We start from the raw sequence: 19,634 nt of genomic DNA on the forward strand, positions 1-19,634 counted from the left end.
TTTAAACATGTGGTAATAGCATAGACAGAAACAAGCCTATATGCACTAAATATTCAACATTTCAACATAGCTGCGGGAAGTAAGGGTGGTGCTGCATCACTCCCTGATAAATAAATACAAATGTTTTTTGTAGAAAATGACTGCACTAGGCCTTCATTTCTCCTGTAGGAGAAAAATAGTAATCAGCAAGAGCACAAGAAAGACACATTAAACTGTCCTCACCAGCATTCCCCATGTCACGAGGAGATTTTTGAATTTAGAATTTTATTTAACCTTAATTTAACTAGCCAAGTCAGTTAAGAACAAATTCTTATTTACAATGACGGCCTACCCCGGCCAAACCCGGATGGCGCTGGGCCAATTGTGCGCCGCCCCATGGGACTCCCAATCACAGCTGGATGTGATACAGAGATGAATGGAAAAACGGTAGGTGATTAGAAAACATAACAGAAAGGAGAAACTACATGAAAACAAAGTGAAAGAGAAAATCCTCAACAATGAACGCCCATTGTTTAACTTTGAGGAAATGACAACACGGGAAACTCTAGAATGATATCGCACACACACACGAACACAGTGTTAAGCCAACATCTCACCCCGGCGTTGGAGTGTTTGTGGCTGTTGGAGGAGGACTGGGCAGCAGCTCAGTGTGGCAAAGGGCTCTCCACATAGCACTCCAGTGGCCTTCCCACCAGTTTGATTCTCATTTATTGACAGCGAATTAACTGGCTAATCCCCAAATGATAAAGAGCTACATTCTAATCTACAGACGTCTATTGTCAAAAGTGATAATGTTTAAGATGCTTGATAGCGTTATAAGCAGCCGAACACCGCATCTAATGAAGTAGAATGAAACTAAAACTGCTTAGCTTGTAAAACTGCTTAGCTTGTAAAACTGCTTAGCTTGGCCATTTCATGGATTGACCCTCACAAGAGGTTGCGAGTTATGACCTAGAAATGAAAGAGTGAGCGATCAATTGGAAACACTCCAATTCAACATCCTGCCTGGGGGCAAGGCAAAACCCACTCAGTCTCCCCACCTGACCTTTCAGACAGCATGCGGAACTCCCCTACTCAACAGCTGCTAATCAGATAAATCAGTTGGATTTATTGCATCATAGGGTGCTTAGACTGCTTTCATTCCACATTTGGCAAACAGAGACAACGTGAAGGCACAAGCACCCCAAATTAAAAAACACAGCATTTTGGATGTCTGGGGGAGTCACTCTCCCCCCCAAAAAGTATATTTTGAGGACATCAGTTGTGGACGGGCACCCGGTAGTTCTGCTAGCTTATAATCCCCCACACAACAAGCTCATCAAAACGTTTTGGAGCAATTAGAAGTCTTCAAACATTTACAGGCGGGAGACTCATTGACAACTGATCATAGGGATGGAAGAACAGCTCTGCTCCCACAAGGATGTGGCTGTGGTCTATGGTCCTCCCATTTCACCCGGTACACAAGGCCTCAGTAGCGGTGCGTGGGTAAAATCCCCGGGGAAGACAAGCCAGGAAGAAAAAAGCCATATTACAGCCTATGTGTTGTGATAATTGTGTTGTTTGCTCTATAACCTGTTAGTTCATATGCCTTGACACCGTGATATATAGGCCTAAGGCAGAAACAATAAGAAGACACAGTGTCAGAATAAATTCAACCACACCTTTGTTTCGTCACAAAACCGAGAGAGCAACACCTGTCCGGTGAAGTCCACATTGCATTTTGCGTGTAACAAACAGTTAGGAAAGAACTCCCTTCACCTGGTTGTCTAGGTCTTAACTGAAAGGAAAAACCAAAAACCTGCAGACACTAGGCCCTCCATGGAATGAGTTTGACACCCCTGATTTACAGTATCAGACTACTAAACAACTATTGATTTAGAACCACAGAGAGTTACTGCAAGTTGAAATGAAAACAGGGACTGCCTCCACTATTCCAGTACCATTTCAACTTCAACATTTCAATATAATGTGTGTGTGTGTGTGTGTGTGTGTGTGTGTGTGTGTGTGTGTGAGAGAGAGAGAGAGAGTATGTGAGAGAGTGTGTGTGAGAGAGAGAATGCGTGCAAGTAGAAAAAACATGTCTACTCACCCGATTTGTAGAGCAGGGGTGTCAAACTGATTCCGTGGATGGCCTAGTGTCTGCAGGTCATGTTTTTGTCCTTTTAATTAACACTTAGACAACCAGGTGAGGGGAGTTCTTTCCTATTTAGCTTGGACAACGAGATGCAAAAATGTGTTTGTTTTCTGCAAATGATGTTCTGCTTTTGATGTACTGTGAATGGTGTGAACCCAAATCCAAACTGGCTTCCCTTGACACTTTTTTAGGTGCGCCAGGACAATTCACAACTGAGCTCACTCAGTTTAGCTCAACGCTGACTGGCTACTATTATTATAATTAGTTTTTTAATCAAGGGAGACCATATGCTCGCTGGCTTCCCTTGCATTCAATGCAACAATGTCAATATTTTTGACCAGACAGCATCAGATAGATGGCCTACACATACTTAGGAAAAGGGGCAATGTTTTACTCGCTTGGATGCATTCAGCCTCTTGCGAATTGAAGGAAAAAAATATACATTATTAATATTATTAATTTTTGTACATTTTGGGGGAGAAGGCTGGTTTCCCTTGGCCTCCATGAGTACAGGCTACTGCAAGGCCTGACAGTGACACAGGGGAAGAATGGAGGCCTGACAAAGGAGAATTCACTAGAGGCAATGCAGAGATTGTCATCAATATTCCAGCATGGCTCAGACTTAGTCCTGCTGGAATTCAGTGTAGGAAGGAACTGTGTCAATAACAGAAGTGCACACAGCCATAAGACAGCTGAACAATTAATCAAATGGCCACCCGTACTATTTGCATTGTTTTTCCCTTGTTTTTACACTGCTGCCACTCGCTGTCATTTATCTATGCATAGATGTACAAATTACCTTGACTAACCTGTACCCCCACACATTGGCTCGGTACCGGAACCCCCTGTATATAGCCTCGTGTGTTAATTTGGTTTTTATTTTAGTAAATATTTTCATAAAACTGCATTGTTGGTTAAGGGTTTGTAAGTAAGCATTTCACGGTAAGGTCTACACCGGTTGTATTCGGCACATGTGAAAATGTTAATTTTGACATGACTTTGTCAGGTAAAGACTGACTCAAAAGGACTGACAGTGATTCCTTATCAGACAATAGAATTTTGTTTCTCATGGTCTGAGTCTTTAGGTGCCTTTTGACAAACTCCAAGCAGGCAGTCACGTGTCTTTAACTGAGTGGCATCCGTCTGGCCACTCTACCATATAAAGGCCTGATTGGTGGAGTGTTGCAGAGATGGTTGGCCTTCTAGAAGGTTCTCATCTCTACAGAAGAACTCTAGAGCCGTCAGTGACCATCGGATTCTTGGTCACCCCCCTGACCAACGCCCTTCTCCCCAGATTGGCCGGGCAGCCAAGCCCTACGAAATATCTTGATTGTTACAAACAACTTCCATTAAAGAATGATGGAGGCCAATGTGTTCTTGGGGACCTTCCATGTTTCAGAAATGTGGTACCCTTGCCAAGATCTGTGCCAAGACATAATCCTGTCGGAGCTCTACAGACAATTCCGTCGACCTCATGGCTTGGTTCTTGCTCGGACATACACTGTCAACTTTGGGACCTTATGTAGACAGGTTTGTGCCTTTGCAAATCATGTCCAATCAATTGAATATATCACAGGTGGACTCCGATCAAGTTGTAGAAACATCAAGGTTGCTCAATGGAAACAGGATGCATCGGAGCTCAATTTCAAGTCTCATAAAGGATCTGAATAATGTAAATAAGGTATTTCAAGATTTAAGTTTGCAGAAATGTTAAACCTGTTTTTGCTTTGTCATCGTGTATAGATCACTGAGGATTATTATTTATCCATTTTAGAAAAAGGCTGTAACGTAAACAATTTTGGAAAACAAAGGGTCTGAATACTTTCCAAAGGCACTGTACTACAAACCCTGAGGTGCCTTATTGCCATTAGTGTATAAACTGGTTACAAATGTAATTAGAACAGTAAGAAATACATGTTTCGTTATATCCATGAATACGGTCTGATATACCATGGCTGTCAGCCAATCAGCATTCAGGGCTCAAACCACCCAGTATATAAATCTATGTAGGTTATTGAATTACTATAGCTAACTGCGCCAATACCATCAGAAATAAAGACATAGCCGTGTATGGTCAAAAATGACTTTTAATTTGTGCCAATATTCATTGCGACTTTTACAGTGATAAACAAACCTGCATGAATTTGGATGAACAAGTAACGGTCATGTAGCCCATCTGACCATTCAACATCTTCAGAAAAGCACTTGAACATGAATTCACTAAAGCCATGTGTGCAATTTCATTCAAATTACGTTTGAACAAAATTGAACTGTGTGGGTAAATACATACATTGAACCACAGGTTTTCCTGTACAAGGCAGACAGTAAAATAGGCATCAGACCTGTAAGAGACCGTGACAGAAGTTTGAACAAGAACTCTGGACAATTTGCTTATCGTACCAAATTGTTGGTCCAACATGGAGAACGAAAAGATTAGGCAAAACGAGAAGTAGGCAGAGCTGTCATAAGGTCACTTGTCATTCTATCAGATGGAGACCACACAAACAGGCATACTTTACCCTGTTGAGAAAGTTTCCCTTTAAAAAAAGAGCATAAAAACCACTCAAACCTGGCACTGAAGTTAAAACTTTGACATGTAAGGACTACAGATACAAAAATTACATCTTATTTTCCCATTTCATGACATAAGAATGCCCATTTTTCAGGACATAATCACTGAATTTAGTCTTCAGAAATAACGCCAGGGTTTGATTTGAGAGCTTGGATCCCGTGTGGATTTTAGTTTCCATAGAAATGTTTAAGTACCGAACTTCATGCAACACTAGATCATGTACCCCAACAATTAATGACTCAATTTAGTCCAGCATAACCTTAAAATAAAAACATTCACAGTATAACTTAACTCCCCCCTCCCTTTTTTATTTTCTTAATTATATATCTTTTTTTAAACAAAGGCTTCACCAAAATGTTTTGGATGAGTCGGACTTGGAACAAACCAGGCGTGCATGCAGTTTGCCATTCAATGAACACAGTGCAAAAGCAACAACTTCATATGTATCCATTTTTGTGTTTTTCAAAACCTTTTTGATCGCGCATCAGAACTTTTGCCAAAGACACCGGATGGAGTGAGGGACAACTTAAACCTCATGCCCTTTACCCAGCAGGCCTGTGACTACAGCATTACAGATGCCAAGGGCTTGGATCATGTACATAAAGTGCTTCTGTCAACAAAAACGTACCAGAAAAAAGAAGTATCAAAACAATGTAGACTCGGGGAGGGAGAAGAGGACGGGACAAATTTCCTGGACTCAGATGAACAGGTGGAGATTCTTTTTAAAAAAAGAGAAAAGGACGGCGAGTTCTGAGAAAGAGAAGGACGGACCTCAACCCAGGATGAGGCTGGACTTGCCCCCTGGGGGGTTCCTGCGGCCTGACGTCATCCCTGCGGCAGGCTGGGAAGCGCATCCGGGTGGCTGGGGAGCCTCATCCCTCTGCTCTGGGGTGGGAATGACCTCAACAGTGTTATCTGAACATGGGAAAGCAGACAGGTTCACATGCTTGAGACTCAAGCATAAAATGTAATACTGCTACTTGAAGCTTTTAAACATCTGGTAATAGCAAAGTCAAAATACACAAACACTATTAATGGTAAACATTTAACACTACAAATCATGTTTCCCCCCCCCATGAATATGTAATCTTAATCTGGACAACTTGTTTATTAAGTGGAAGTTAGCAAGCAATACATTAAAATTGTCCTCACCAGCATTTCCCATGTCATTGTCTCCATTCTAAGAGGAGATGAAGGGGAAAAAGGGTACTTTATTAGAACAGAAATGAGTAGGCCAACTACATGAAAGCAAAGTGAAAGAGGAAATCCTCAACAATGAACGCCTATTGTTTAACTTTGAGGAAACGTCAACATGGGAAATTCTAGATTGTGTGTGTGATCAGCGTTGAGCCATCTCACCCCGGCATTGGAGTCTTCGTGGTTGTTGGACGACTGGGCAGCACATCTCCTCAGTGGAGCCGAGGGTTCTCCACACAGCACTCCAGTGGGCTTCCCACCTGTAGATACATTTACATTTAAGTCATTTAGCAGACGCTCTTATCCAGAGCGACTTACAAATTGGAACGTTCATACATATTCATCCTGGTCCCCCAGTGGGGAATGAACCCACAACCCTGGCGTTGCAAGCGCCATGCTCTACCAACTGAGCCACACACAAAAGTGACACAATTAACATGGTTTTAGCCAGACAATTCCCAGGGAATGAGGATCAATCACCAAGCGATCGAGGCCTTACATTCAAATTTACAGACATCATGCCAGTGACACCATTTTAAATGCTTGATAAGTGTTATAAGTAGCCAAACACCTCATCTAATCAAAAGAATGACAAACTGTTTAGCTCTGCCATTTCATGGATTGATCCTACTGCTCATGGTTTATTTTTTGTTATTGCCAAATCACAAGGGGTCACGAGTTATGTCCTAGAAACGAAAGTTAGGAGGATGAGATAGCGTTCACAGCCACAAAGACCGGGAACACACCAATTCAACATCCTGCATCCTGCCTGGGGCAAGCCAGAAACCACTCACACCTTTCAGATAACATGTGGAACTCCCCTGCGCAACAGCTAAAAAAAATAAAAATAAAAGACAAGTTGGATTTATCATAAACTGAACAAAACTATAACAAAAAGAGTTAGTTCATAAGGAAAGCCATCAACTCATTAGGCCCTAATCTGGATTTCACATGACTGTGAATACAGATGTGACCAATACTCATCTTTTGGTTAAAAAAAAGGGTGTGGATCAGAAAACCAGTCAGTATCTGGTGCGACCATTTGCTTCAAGGCAGCGCGACATCCCATAGCATTGATCATGCTGTTGATTGTGGCTTATCAATTTGTCCCAACCAAACACGGTGACAGCTTTTCTTATAATATCTGTGAAGCGAAAAAATATTTCACCTTTATTTAACCAGGTAGGGAAGTTGAGAACAATTTCTCATTTACAATTGCGACCTGGCCAAGATAAAGAAAAGCAGTTCGACACATACAACAGAGTTACAAATGGAGTAAAACAAACATAGTCAATAATACAGTAGAAAAATAAGTCTATATACAATGTGAGCAAATGAGGTGAGATAAGAGGTAAAGGCAAAAAAAGGCCATGGTGGCGAAGTAAATACAATATAGCAAGTAAAACACTGGAATGGTAGATTTACAGTGGAAGAATGTGCGAAGTAGAAATAATGGGGTGAAAAGGAGCAAAATAAATAAATAAACAGTAGGGTGAAGAGGTAGTTGTTTGGGCTAAATTATAGATGGGCTATGTACAGGTGCAGTAATCTGTGAGCTGCTCTGACAGCTGGTGCTCAAAGCTAGTGAGGGAGATGAGTGTTTCCAGTTTTAGATTTTTGTAATTCGTTCCAGTCATTGGCAGCAGAGAACTGGAAGGAGAGGCGGCCAAAGGAGGAATTGGTTTCGCGGGTGACCAGAGAGATATACCTGCTGGAGCGCGTGCTGCTATGGTGACCAGCGAGCTGAGATAAGGGGGGATAAGGGGGGCTTTGGTGACAAAATGGATGGCACTGTGATAGACTGCATCCAATTTATTGAGTAGGGTATTGGAGGCTATTTTGTAAATGACATCGAAGTCGAGGCTCAGTAGGATGGTCAGTTTTACGAGGGTATGTTTGGCAGCATGAGTGAAGGATGCTTTGTTGCGAAATAGGAAGCCAATTCAAAATGTAACTTTGGATTGGAGATGTTAGACTGAACTCTCCTTCCAGACATCTAGGTATTTGTAGTTGTCAGAACCGTCCAGATTAGTGATGCTGGACAGGCGGGCAGCGATCGGTTGAATAGCATGCATTTAGTTTTACTTGTATTTAAGAGCAGTTGGAGGCCACAGAAGGAGTGTTGTATGGCATTGAACATCGTCTGGAGGTTAGTTAAGTGTCCAAAGGGCCAGAAGTTTACAGAAATGGTGTCGTCTGCGTAGAGGTGGATCAGAGACCCACCAGCAGCAAGAGACATCATTGATGTATACAGAAAAGAGTCACATTATCATACATGAACATGATCTGCCCTCTTGTGGAGGAAGTTGCAACTTGCATCCCACATACAGAGTATCTCCAGGGTCGATGAAATTCAATTTAAGACTTTTTAATGCAATTTAATACCATTTGTGAAGTCTGCGCACACCTGCTGATATCCCCCTCCAGAAATGAGCCTGTTGGCAAAAAGTTGTATATTTAGGGCTGGCTCTTAAAGTGGAACTGACAGTGTTAACCAATTGGCAAATGTGAAACAGACTATCATAACATCAGAAAAAAATATATATATAAAATCCACCGTGCATGCTACAAAACTAAACTTGGTTTTAAAAATAGGTTATTTTACCCCCCAAAAAATAATCCATAACGCAAAGTAAGGCATTGTTGGCAGAATAGATGGATTCAGTTGAATGCATGGGTAATAATTCACCAATACATTTCTTGGTAGTCCAACAAATATTGCCATCAGGTTAAATAGCAGCTGTATTTATAAAGCCCTTTTTTACATCAGTCGATGACAAAGTGCTATACAGAAACTCAGACTAAAACCCCAAACAGCAAGTAATGAAGATGTAGAAGCACAGTGGCTAAGAAAAACTCAAGGCAGGAACCGAGGATGAAACCAGGCTCTGAGGGGTGGCCAGTCCTCTTCTGGCTGCACAGGGTGGAGATTAACAGTAGACGGCCAAGATGTTCAAATGTTCATAGATGACCAGCAGGGTCAAATAATAAGTCACAGTGGTTGTAGAGGGTGCAACAGGTGGCTAACATGCAGACCAGACAGCACACGTTGTCAGTGAGCATTGCAAAATAAAAATTTACATGTTATTCAATAATTTCAAACAACGGCTCACGCGAATTCAGAATTCTTCATAGCCAGGCGCTAAAATAAAACTTGGTTCCATTTTAGCCATTTGACGCACTGCATGTCCCACCTCTCCAAGCTACTCATTGGTCATTACGAGCCTTTACCCGTGGGTTATTGAAAGACGGGAGGTCCACACTCCAGTCGGACAATGCACCTTAAAGTTAAACCACCATCAAAATTCTACAAAGAGCAACAACTTTTTTTTTTATATAAAGCATTTCCGTTCAAAAACAACCCATGTTCATCTCCCAGGTCCAATTAGCTAGCAAGTCCAGGGATGCACACTGGTGAGGGCCCAAAAGGGATACTTTTTTTGCACTGAAACATACAAAAACATTTAATTAAATCCCTGCTAGGGGGAAGGAGAGGTGTTAAAAACATCCTAAAGATGGATTCAATACATCGCTTGACATGTTTCTACTGACTGTTACGGAACTTTTTGACATGGTCTGCTTTTAGTGAACGCACTTCCTGACTTTGGATTTGTTTACCAAACACGCTAACAAAAATAGCTATTTGGACATAAATGGACATTACCGAACAAAATAAACATTTGTGGGAGTCCTAGGAGTGCATTCTGACGAAGATCAGCAAAGTGAAGATTTATAATGCTATTTATGAGTTTTGTTGACTGCACAATTTGGCAGGTAACTGTATGGCTTCCTTTGGTTGCTGAACGCTGATCTCAGATTATTGAATATTGTGCTTTTGCCATAAAGCTTTTTGAAATCTGACACAGCGGTTACATTAAGAACAAGTGTATCTTTAATTCTATGTAAAACATGTATCTTTCATCAAAGTTTATGATGAGTATTTATGTTATTTGACGTGGCTCTCTGCAAATTCTCCAGATATTTTAGAGGCATTTCTGAACATGGCACCAATGTAAACTGAGGTTTTTGGATATAAATATGAACTTAATTGAAGAAAACATGTATTGTGTAACATGAAGTCCTATGAGTGTCATCTGATGAAGATCAAAGGTTAGTGATTCATTTTCTCTTCTGCTTTTTGTGACTCCTGTATTTGGCTGGAAAAATGGCTGTGTTTTTCTGTGATTTTGCGGTGACCTAACATAGGCTTTACAGCGAAAGCCTATTTGAAAATCGGACACTGTTGGGATTAACAACAAGACTACCTTTAAAATGGTATACGATACATGCATGTTTGAGGAGTTTCAATTATGAGATTTGTTTGAATTTGGCGCCCTGCACTTTCACTGGCTGTTGACATATCATCCCGTTAACGGGATTGCAGCCATAAGAAGTTAACAAATCTTCAATAACGTTCCAACCGGAGAACTCCATTGACTTAAGATGTGCGATGGAACAGAGCTACCTCGCATGTGAACGCGCATGGTCAGAGCATGGTCAGCTCATGGTAGACCTGACTCATTCCCGTCTCCTTCGGCCACACTTCACAGTAGAGGCAGACAAGGTTCTACAGACTGTTGACATCTAGTGGAAGCCGTAGGAAGTGCAAACTGATCCATATCCCACTGTGTATTCGATAGGCGATGAGCTGAAAATCAACCAGCCTCAGAATTCCCACTTCCTGTTTGGATTTCTTCTCAGGTTTTTGCCTGCCATATGAGTTCAGTTATACTCAGACATCATTCAAACAGTTTTAGAAACTTCAGTGTCTTCTATCCAATACTACTACTAATAATAAACATATATTAGCAACGGACTGAGGAGCAGGCAGTTTACTCTGGGCACCTTTCATCCAAGCTACTCAATACTGCCCTGCAGCCATAAGAAGTTTACTAATTAAACAAAGAATATGATCCGTCTAAAAAAAAAAGTTGTTAATGTGAACCTAACTTTCAGCTAAAAAAATAATATGTAAAGAAAGCAATCCAAAATGTTATGTTGGCTAGACTTTCCTGCAAATGACAAGTATTGGGAGAAAAAAATAAACATTAACATTCCAGTTAGCCATTTATAATAGAACGCTTGTGACCCCCCCCCACACACACTTGGTAGAAACCTCCCCCCCATCTTAAGTAGAAATAGAATGAAACAAACAAGCATTCTTTTTTTGCTCTTTTATAGTGGGCACTATAGTAGACATTGATCAAGTACACAAGGCTACATGTGTGCAAAAATAAAATTCACTGAGTTAAAAAAAAAAAAGTCATAATCCCTAGTCACAAGTGCTACTGTCAATGAAAACAAAAGCAATATCTTAGGGCTACACATTACATTGTACACCTTCTGCCTTTGGACATCTGTTCTATAATGTACCAGCAGAGCAGGATATCAATTATGTCAACAAAGGGTCTCTTTCAGGCAGTGTACACCTGGCATACCCCTTTTAATCCACTGTATTGAATGATGAAAGGAACACCACATACTTTCCCCACCTCTATACAGTGGCGACATCCAGCTTAAGCCAGGCCCAGCTCCACTTGTTTAACAAGCAATGCCTCTTTCACCTAATTCTCTCAATCTGAAAATTTACCACGTACTGTAGAGGGAAAACAATGTAACATTTCAGATTGCCAGGGTCTGGTAAGCAACTAACACGTTATAATTTGAGGAACGGCAAGGAGTCATAAACCAGTTAATACTACGGCGAATGGTTAGGTTACTAACTTTCATCTGATGTTGTAGCTGTCTGACCTTATTAGCCAGATAACTGATCAATTTGAGTTTATGGTGTGAAATTAAGTTGGCAAATGTTGCCCAACATTTCTGGCTGGCTGGCTGGCTAACGGAGAATTTGATCCAGCTGGCAAGATACTTAATGCTAACAATACTTGTACCACACTTTCTCCCCATCTCAAGCTTTCCAAATGCTAGTGGTTTTAAGTACGCGTCATCACCTTCTCACCTACCTCTTCGTTGTTCAGGGGACATGCTGCTGTAAATTAACTGGTCAACTGCCTTTATAAAGAGCGAGTGCTGATGCTGTAACTAGCAAATTGGTTGTTCCTCTCTTCAATCGCGTGCTGCATTCCGTTATGTGAATGTTTGGATTAATACTGGCTTTATCCCAGGCTCAGCCAAACGCGCATCACTCGTTCACATGCAACCAGTAGTCATCCAAAGTCTCCCCGCCCAAACTTCTCAGCTCTACACAAATCACACAAGTCACCCATTTTGGATTCAAACTGCAAAAGGTGACTAGTTTGCATCCCTAAGCAACAGCTAGCCATCGTAATGACATTCCAGACAATTCTGTGCTGCCAACAGTTTGGGGAAAGTCCTTTCCTGTTTCAGCATGACTATGCCCCCTTGCACAACGCAAGGTCCATACAGAATGAGATCGGTGTGGAAGAACTTGACTGGCTTGAACAGAGCCCTGACCTCAACCCTATCTAACACTTTTGGGATAAATTGGAAAGACGACTGTGAGCCAGGTCTAAATCGGCCAGCTTCAGTGATCGACCTCTAATGCGCGTGGCTGAATGGAAGCAAGTCCCCGAAGCAATGTTCCAACATCTACTGGAAAGCCTTCCCAGCAAAAAGGGTGAGGGGCCCCAACTCCACATTAATGCCAATGATTTTGGAAAAAGATGTTCGACGAGCAGCTGTCCACATACATGTAGTGTACTTTCATTGCTGGAAGAAGGTAAAGCACATCACTGTTGACCAAATAATGGATTTAGAACCACCAAAAATTCTGCAGAAATGTTTTACAGCCTAATCACCAAGAAAGCAAAATAACTTTGGTAAGAGGGCAAAGTCAGTCAGTAATTTTAGTTTACCTGCCCAGCTCTAATTAGGGTTGTCTATCAAATTGTAAAGGACTTTCATCATGCTTATAGAGAAGGGCACTCAATATGTACTGCACTGACACAAATGACTGATAATTGTTTGAAAGAAATTGATAAAGATTGTGGGAGCTGTACTGTTAGATTGCAGTGCAGCCTTTGATATTATTGACCATAACATGTTAAAATAAAAGTACACTACCATTCAAAAGTTTGGGGTTACTTAGAAATGTCCATGTTTTTGAAAGAAAAGCACATTTTTTGGTCCATTAAAATAACATCAAATTGATCAGAAATACAGTGCAGACATTGTTAATGTTGTAAGTGACTATAGTAGATGGAAACGTGACTTTTAATAGAATATCTACATAGGTGTACAGAGGTCCATTATCAAAAACCATCACTCCTGTGTACCAATGGCACGTTGTGTTAGCTAATCCAAGTTGATCATTTTAAAATGGCTAATTGGTCATTAGAAAACCCTTTTGCAATTATGTTAGCAGAGCTGAAAACTGTTGTTCTGATCAAAGAAGCAATACAACTGGCCTTAGATAGTTGAGTATCTGGAGCATCAGCATTTGTGGGTTCGATTACAGGCTTAAAATGTCCAGAAACAAAGGACTTTTCTGAAACTTGTCAGTCTATTCTTGTTCTGAAAAAATAAGGCTATTCCATGCAAGAAATTGCCAAGAACCTGAAGATCTCGTACAATGCTGTGTACTACTCCCTTCATAGAACAGCCCAAACTGGTTCTAACCAGAATAGCAGGAGTGGGAGGCCCCCGGTGCACAACTGAGCAAGAGGACAAGTACATTAGAGCGTCTAGTTTGAGAAACAGATGCCTCAAGTCCTCAACTGGCAGTTTCATTAAATTGTACCCGCAAAACACCAGTCTCAACGTCAACAGTGAAGAGGTGACTCTGCCTAGAAGGCCAGTATCCCAAAGAAACAGCCATCTCAGACTGGTAAATAAAAAGATGGGCAAAAGAACAGACACTGGACCGAGGAACTCTGCCAATTTCTCACATGGAAAAGTTGCGGATAATCGGCCTCTGCGGATAATCGGCCTCTGTAGATATTCAATCAAAAAAAGGCTTATTCCAGCTACAATAGTTATTTACATCTACACTATTTCTGATCAATTTGATGTTATTTTAATGGACAAAAAAAAAGCAATTTCTAAGTGACCCCAAACTTTTGAATGGTATTGTATGTCTTCTGGCTTTTCAACCTCTGCCATATTGTGATTGAGCCATCTAATAGAACTCAGAGGGTTTTCTTTAATGGAAGCTTCTCTAAAGTGTCAAACAAGTAAAGTGCGGTGTACCACAGGGCATCTCTTTAGTCCCGCTTTTCTATTTTTTTCCAATGACCTGCCACTGGGTAGAAAACAAAGGATGTGTGTCCACGTAAGCTGATGATTCAACCATATACGTGTCAGCAACCACAACGAATTAAATACTGAAACCCCTAACAGAGTTGTAGCAGTTTTGGAATATGTGGCCAGTAATAAACTGGTCCTGAACATAAAAACTAAGAGCACTGTATTTGGTACAAATCATTCTCTAAGTTCTAGACCTCAGCTGAATCTGGTAATGAACGGTGTGGCTGTTGAACAAGTTGAGACTAAATTACTTGGCGTTACCTTTCATTGTAAACTGTCATGGTCAAAACATAGATTCAAATGGTTGTAAAGATGGGGAGAGGTCTGTCCATAATAAAGAGATACTCTGCTTTTTTGAAACCGCACTCCAAAAAGCAAGTCCTACAGGCTCTAGTTTTGACTTCTCGGTTTTTGTCCAGTCGAGTGATGCAAGGAAAGACTTAGTTAAGCGGCACGTCTTGCTCTTCATTGTAGTCAAAGGGCTAATTCTTAAGAAACGTGTTAAAAATACCAAATTGTTTGCAGTCAACTTACACATAGCTCTGACACACCCCATCAGACATGCCACCAGGGGTATTTTCCCAGTCCCCAAAACAAATGTAAGAAAGTGTACAGTATTATATATAGCCATTATTTCATAGAACTCCGTTCCATCAAATGAACAGCAAACCTGGTATCAAAAAACAGATAAAGCAACACCTCACAACACATTGCTTCTTCCCTATTTTACCTAGATGTATTGATATGTATATGTAGGCTACGTGTCCCTTTTTACATTTTTTATTAATGAAGTCCAGTCCATGAGCTGTTCTTGTCTATTAATGTTCTGTACGTCATGTTCCATGTGGACACAAGAGTAGCTGCTGATTTTGCAACAGCTAATGTGAATCCTAATTTAAAAAAAATATATGTATAGGCAATCTTGCTCTCTCCTCTGGCAACGGCTCGACTCACATGACGTACACACAGATAGTTGGATAGCTCTAACATTTTGAAAGTGTGCCTCTAGTATTATTTTAAGTTAAAAATAGTAATAATTGCCGCAATGGCAACAATTAAGCAGCGGCACTATAACGGAAACACTGTAGTCATCTGTTGCATTTTTTAAGACCTTTGAAAACTGAACTTAAGACAGTAAACTTAGAAATGAATTTAAGATTTAAAGACTGAGGACACGCACAGAAGAGTATTGATAAATTACATAGGCTACATACAGCTAGAGGCACAGTTTAAGTATTAAACAAGAGGCTGTGGTAGGGTAATGGGTTACCAGGTGGGTTGTTCCTCCGATGAGCATGTGGGTCATCTGGTTCAGCAAAGATGTTGGAGGCCATCTTGTTTTTGCGATTGGGGGGCTTTTCCTCATCATTGCCAAAAGAGATGTTGGAGGCTCCTCCAGGGGGGCGCAGGACCCTAAGCGACAAATCAATCAGAAAAGTATTGAGTAAAATAAATACCTAGACTAACTTGTATCTTTCTTACTGGTATAGCCTTAAACTAGGATTTGTACCATTAAAGTAAGAGTCCCTGCTCAAGAAAAAAATAAGTGCACACACACCTGTCTGATATTTTGCACAGGACAAAATCACCAGGCTACTTGGGGATTAAGTCAGCGTCTGGTGTACAACACTACATTAAGACCAATTCCTTTCAAAGCCTTCCTGACACCTGTCATTATGGTGGCCTGGTTAGCTGACACATTGACTGGAGCTAATCTAGGCAGACACACTAAATGCTAGAGATGGGCTCCTGCTGGCTCCACTCTCTTCCTGCAGTGAGTGAACCCACCTTTAAGCCAAGGTCTTAGAGGATGAAAAATGGGTGTGACAAACCCATGGAGACCAAACTTCAGGATTTTTAAAGCATGAAATAATCTTTGAAATGGCAGCTTCTCTGCATTTAGAGATAATGATAGAAAGCAATACCTTCTGCTAAGATTAACAATTAAAACTACATATTTTTGATTTACATGCCTTGTGTTTGCATAAATGTAAACCAGGTGCAAGCTCACTTGATCGATTTTCACCATAACAGACATGTTAGGTTCCCCCAGCCCACACTACAACCAGTGGGTCATAAACTACCCAGATGTCATTGTATGCGGGGCTGCTGCTTCGGCCTGATATCAACCTTAATCAAGCCAGTTAAAAAAGATGGAAAATCATTTATGTATGATTAGCATAGTTGGTTTTGCAAGTCAGTAACTAGCCAAATATATGTTTTGTGATTATTTAATTTGAGCAAATCTAGTTATGGACGAGGGCTTCATGGTCGTGGTTGGCAACGTGGATACTAGTAACGTTAGTCGGCTAGAAAAAGCATCTTCCACATGGGGCCCCACCCAACCATAAAATTAACTAATTGATTTGCTAGCCAACGACAAGTGTCATGCTAGCAGTCTGTTTCTAGTGTCATGCACACTGCATTGGATAAAAGAACACGCAAATGTTAATTCATTTGAAGGCAATCAGTTAGAACCATTAGCTTGCTTTTACACACCTACGAGCACGTCGTTAGCTAGCTACATTCACTAGCTAAATGCTAGCAAGCTAACGTTCGCCTGTTCCACATACAAAGAGGCAAAAATCAACGGTGGTTGTGGCCACAGATGCATTTATCGTAAAATACATCCTCACAAATCATATACAATGCCATTAATACGAACAGGTTAAGAAAATTGTGTATTACATTTGTTTGACAGTTAGTTATTGTTCACCAGATAGTTAAAGGTTACCTAGCTAACTTAGCTGTCTAGATGAGAGCTGCATCATTTGACATTTGGCTGAAAATGCAAGGCTCTTGACATGTCATGATGCTTACCTGGAGCTGCTTTTTGCTCCGGCTTCCATGCCTGAATATATAGTTGTCGTCGTCATTTTGTGAGAGACTGGTAAGAGTTGATAAGCTATCGCAAATAACACGACGATTTTGGCGTTTTTAGACCAATATTTCACCAACTCAGACTCGTTTTACTCCACCCGGTACAAGCAAAAGGATCAATCGGCCTTTAAACCACAAACGTGAAGAGGGCGTTTCCATGGTTGAATTGCCACCCACAAAAGGACGATTCCTTATTTTGATTGGTTCCTGACTCATTAATCATGCATTTGATTGGAGAATCGGTGTACGACCTGCGCGCCCAAAGAAAAGCGCACTGTCCTCAGCAACAAAAAAATTATCCATATGATGTCTGAATCTAGAGATATTATAACCCTCCTTTCTGTACAATCAAACAATTTCCTGACAAATACTTCTGTTTTTACACCCCATATAGAACCAATCAGTTGATACAATAGAGAACAATCATGAAAAATCAGACTATATGAATCAGACAGAAGCCACTCCTCAGTAAAAGGCACATGACAGCCCGCTTGGAGTTTGCCAAAAGGCACCTGAAGACTCTGACCATGAGAAAAATGATTATCTTGGTCACCTGGACTGCATTTCCACAGGCAGCCCAATTCTGATCTTTAATTCCACTAATTGAACTTTTGACCAATCATATCAGATCTTTTTCAGAACTGATCTGATTGGTCAAAAGACCAATTAGTGAAAAAAATATCACAATTGGGCTTCCTGTGTAAACAGATGGTTGATAATCACCAATTCATATCGTGTTCCACTAGTCAGTAGATCAGAATCATAATCATGAACTAGTGGGTAAGTAGATGACCTGTCATTCATATCGTCAGATTTTTTAAATTATTGTTCTCTATTGCATTGACTGACTGGTTCTGTATGGGGGTTTTAAGCAGTAATCTTTCTATTTGATATTATCATTATGTCATGACTTGGATTTGAATCTTTATTTAAAGCTTATTCATCAAACATCCCCCTTTCTTTTTATGTCTGATGGTCCAGCACCAACCTCAAGACAATTGCTTAAATTTTTTGGAAAAGGCTTCAAATCCAAGTTAAAATCCAGGTCATGCGACATTATTAACCAAAACACAGGGCCCTAATTACCTTTTACAGTTTGTGTGAGATTGACACACAGGCATATCAATAAAATGGCACTTTTCCTAACAAAATGTATTGAGACATCAGCTGCCCATCATCAAGAGTACATGGCAGGATAAATCTACAGTGCCTTCGGAAAGTATTCAGACCCCTTGACTTTTTCCACATTTTGTTTCGTTACAGCCTCATTCTAAAATGTATTAAATAAAACAATTTCTACAGCAATTTACTCACAATACCCCATAATGACAAACAAAATCAGGTTAAGACATTTTTGCACATTTATTAAAAAGTAAAAACAGGAAATCCTTATTTACATAAATATTCAGACCCTTAACTATGAGACTCTAAATTGAGCTCAGGTGCATCCTGTTTCCATTGAACATCCTTGAGCTGTTTCTACAACTTGATTGGAGTACACCTGTGGTAATTTCAATTGATTGTTTGAGTTGGGAAGGCACACACCTGTCTATATATGGTCCCACAGTTGACAGTGCATGTCAGACCAAAAGCCAAGCCATGAGGTCGAAGGAATTGTCTGTAGAGCTCCGAGACAGAATTACATCGAGGCACGGATCTGGGGAAGGGTACCAAAGTATTTCTGCAGCATTGGATGTCCCCAAGAACACTGTGGCTTCCATCATTCTTAAATGGAAAAAGATTGGAACCACCAAGACTCTTCCTAGAGCTGGTTGCCTGGCCAAACTGAGCAATAGGTAGAGAAGGGCCTTGGTCAGGGAGGTGACCAAGAATCCAATAGTTACTCTGATAGAGCTCTAGAGTACCTCTGTGGAGATGGGAGAACGTTCCAGGACAACCATCTCTGCAGCACTCCACCAATCAGGCCTTTATTGTAGAGTGGCCAGACAGAAGCCACTCCTCAGTAAAAGGCACATGAGAGCCCGCTTGGAGTTTGCCAAAAGGCACCTGAAGACTCTGACCATGAGAAAAATGATTATCTGGTCAGATGAAACGAAGAATGAACTCTTTAGCCTGAATGCATGCGTCATGTCTGGAGGAAACCTGGCACTATCCCTACAGGGAAGCATGGTGGTGGCAGCATCATGCTGTGGTGATGGTATTTCAGAGGCAGGGACTGGGAGACTAGTCAGGATTGAGGCAAAGATGAACGGCGCAAAGTGCAGAGAGAGAACCTGCTCAGGACTGCAGACTGGGGCGAAGGTTCACCTTCCAACAGGAAAACCCTAAGCACACAGCCAAGCCAACGCAGAAGTGGCTTCAGGACAAGTCTCTGAATGTCCTTAAGTGGCCCAGCCAAAGCCCGGACTTGAACATCTCTGGAGAGACCTGAAGATAGCTGTGCAGCAACGCTCCCCATCCAACCTGACAGAGCTTAGGAGGATCTACAGAGAAAAATGCCAGAAACTCCCCAAATAGCGTCATACCCAAGAAGACTCGAGGCTGTAATTGCTGCTGAAGGTTCTTCAACAAAGTACCATGTAAAGAGTCTGAATACTTATGTAAATGTAATCCGGTTATTTTTTATAAATTTGCAAAAACGTAACTTTTTTCTTTGTCATT

The 19,634-nt window shown here is 41.0% G+C and overlaps 1 protein-coding gene across 1 annotated transcript; it reads right to left on the bottom strand.

Annotated features, from left to right (window-relative positions):
- Positions 1-4,203: 4,203 nt before the first annotated feature.
- On the bottom strand, positions 4,204-17,569 carry LOC139568514 (jupiter microtubule associated homolog 1-like). The gene is made up of 5 exons (XM_071390389.1): positions 16,953-17,569; positions 15,403-15,545; positions 6,066-6,163; positions 5,859-5,886; positions 4,204-5,621 (listed from the first exon to the last, which is right to left on the bottom strand). Exons 1-5 carry the CDS (start codon positions 17,006-17,008, stop codon positions 5,479-5,481), a joined length of 468 nt encoding a protein of 155 aa, XP_071246490.1. The 5' UTR covers positions 17,009-17,569; the 3' UTR covers positions 4,204-5,478.
- Positions 17,570-19,634: the final 2,065 nt, after the last annotated feature.

The sequence above is a fragment of the Salvelinus alpinus genome, chromosome 2 (assembly GCF_045679555.1).
Source record: "Salvelinus alpinus chromosome 2, SLU_Salpinus.1, whole genome shotgun sequence".
Classification (NCBI taxonomy): domain Eukaryota; kingdom Metazoa; phylum Chordata; class Actinopteri; order Salmoniformes; family Salmonidae; genus Salvelinus; species Salvelinus alpinus.

Coding starts and splice junctions, on each gene's coding strand:
- LOC139568514 (XM_071390389.1), bottom strand. CDS start 17,008: ATGACGACGACAACTATATATTCAGGCATGGAAGCCGGAGCAAAAAGC. Junction 15,546..16,952: donor GGAGCAAAAAGCAGCTCCAG/GTAAGCATCATG, acceptor TTTGTCGCTTAG/GGTCCTGCGCCCCCCTGGAG. Junction 6,164..15,402: donor TCGGAGGAACAACCCACCTG/GTAACCCATTAC, acceptor ATGTATCTACAG/GTGGGAAGCCCACTGGAGTG.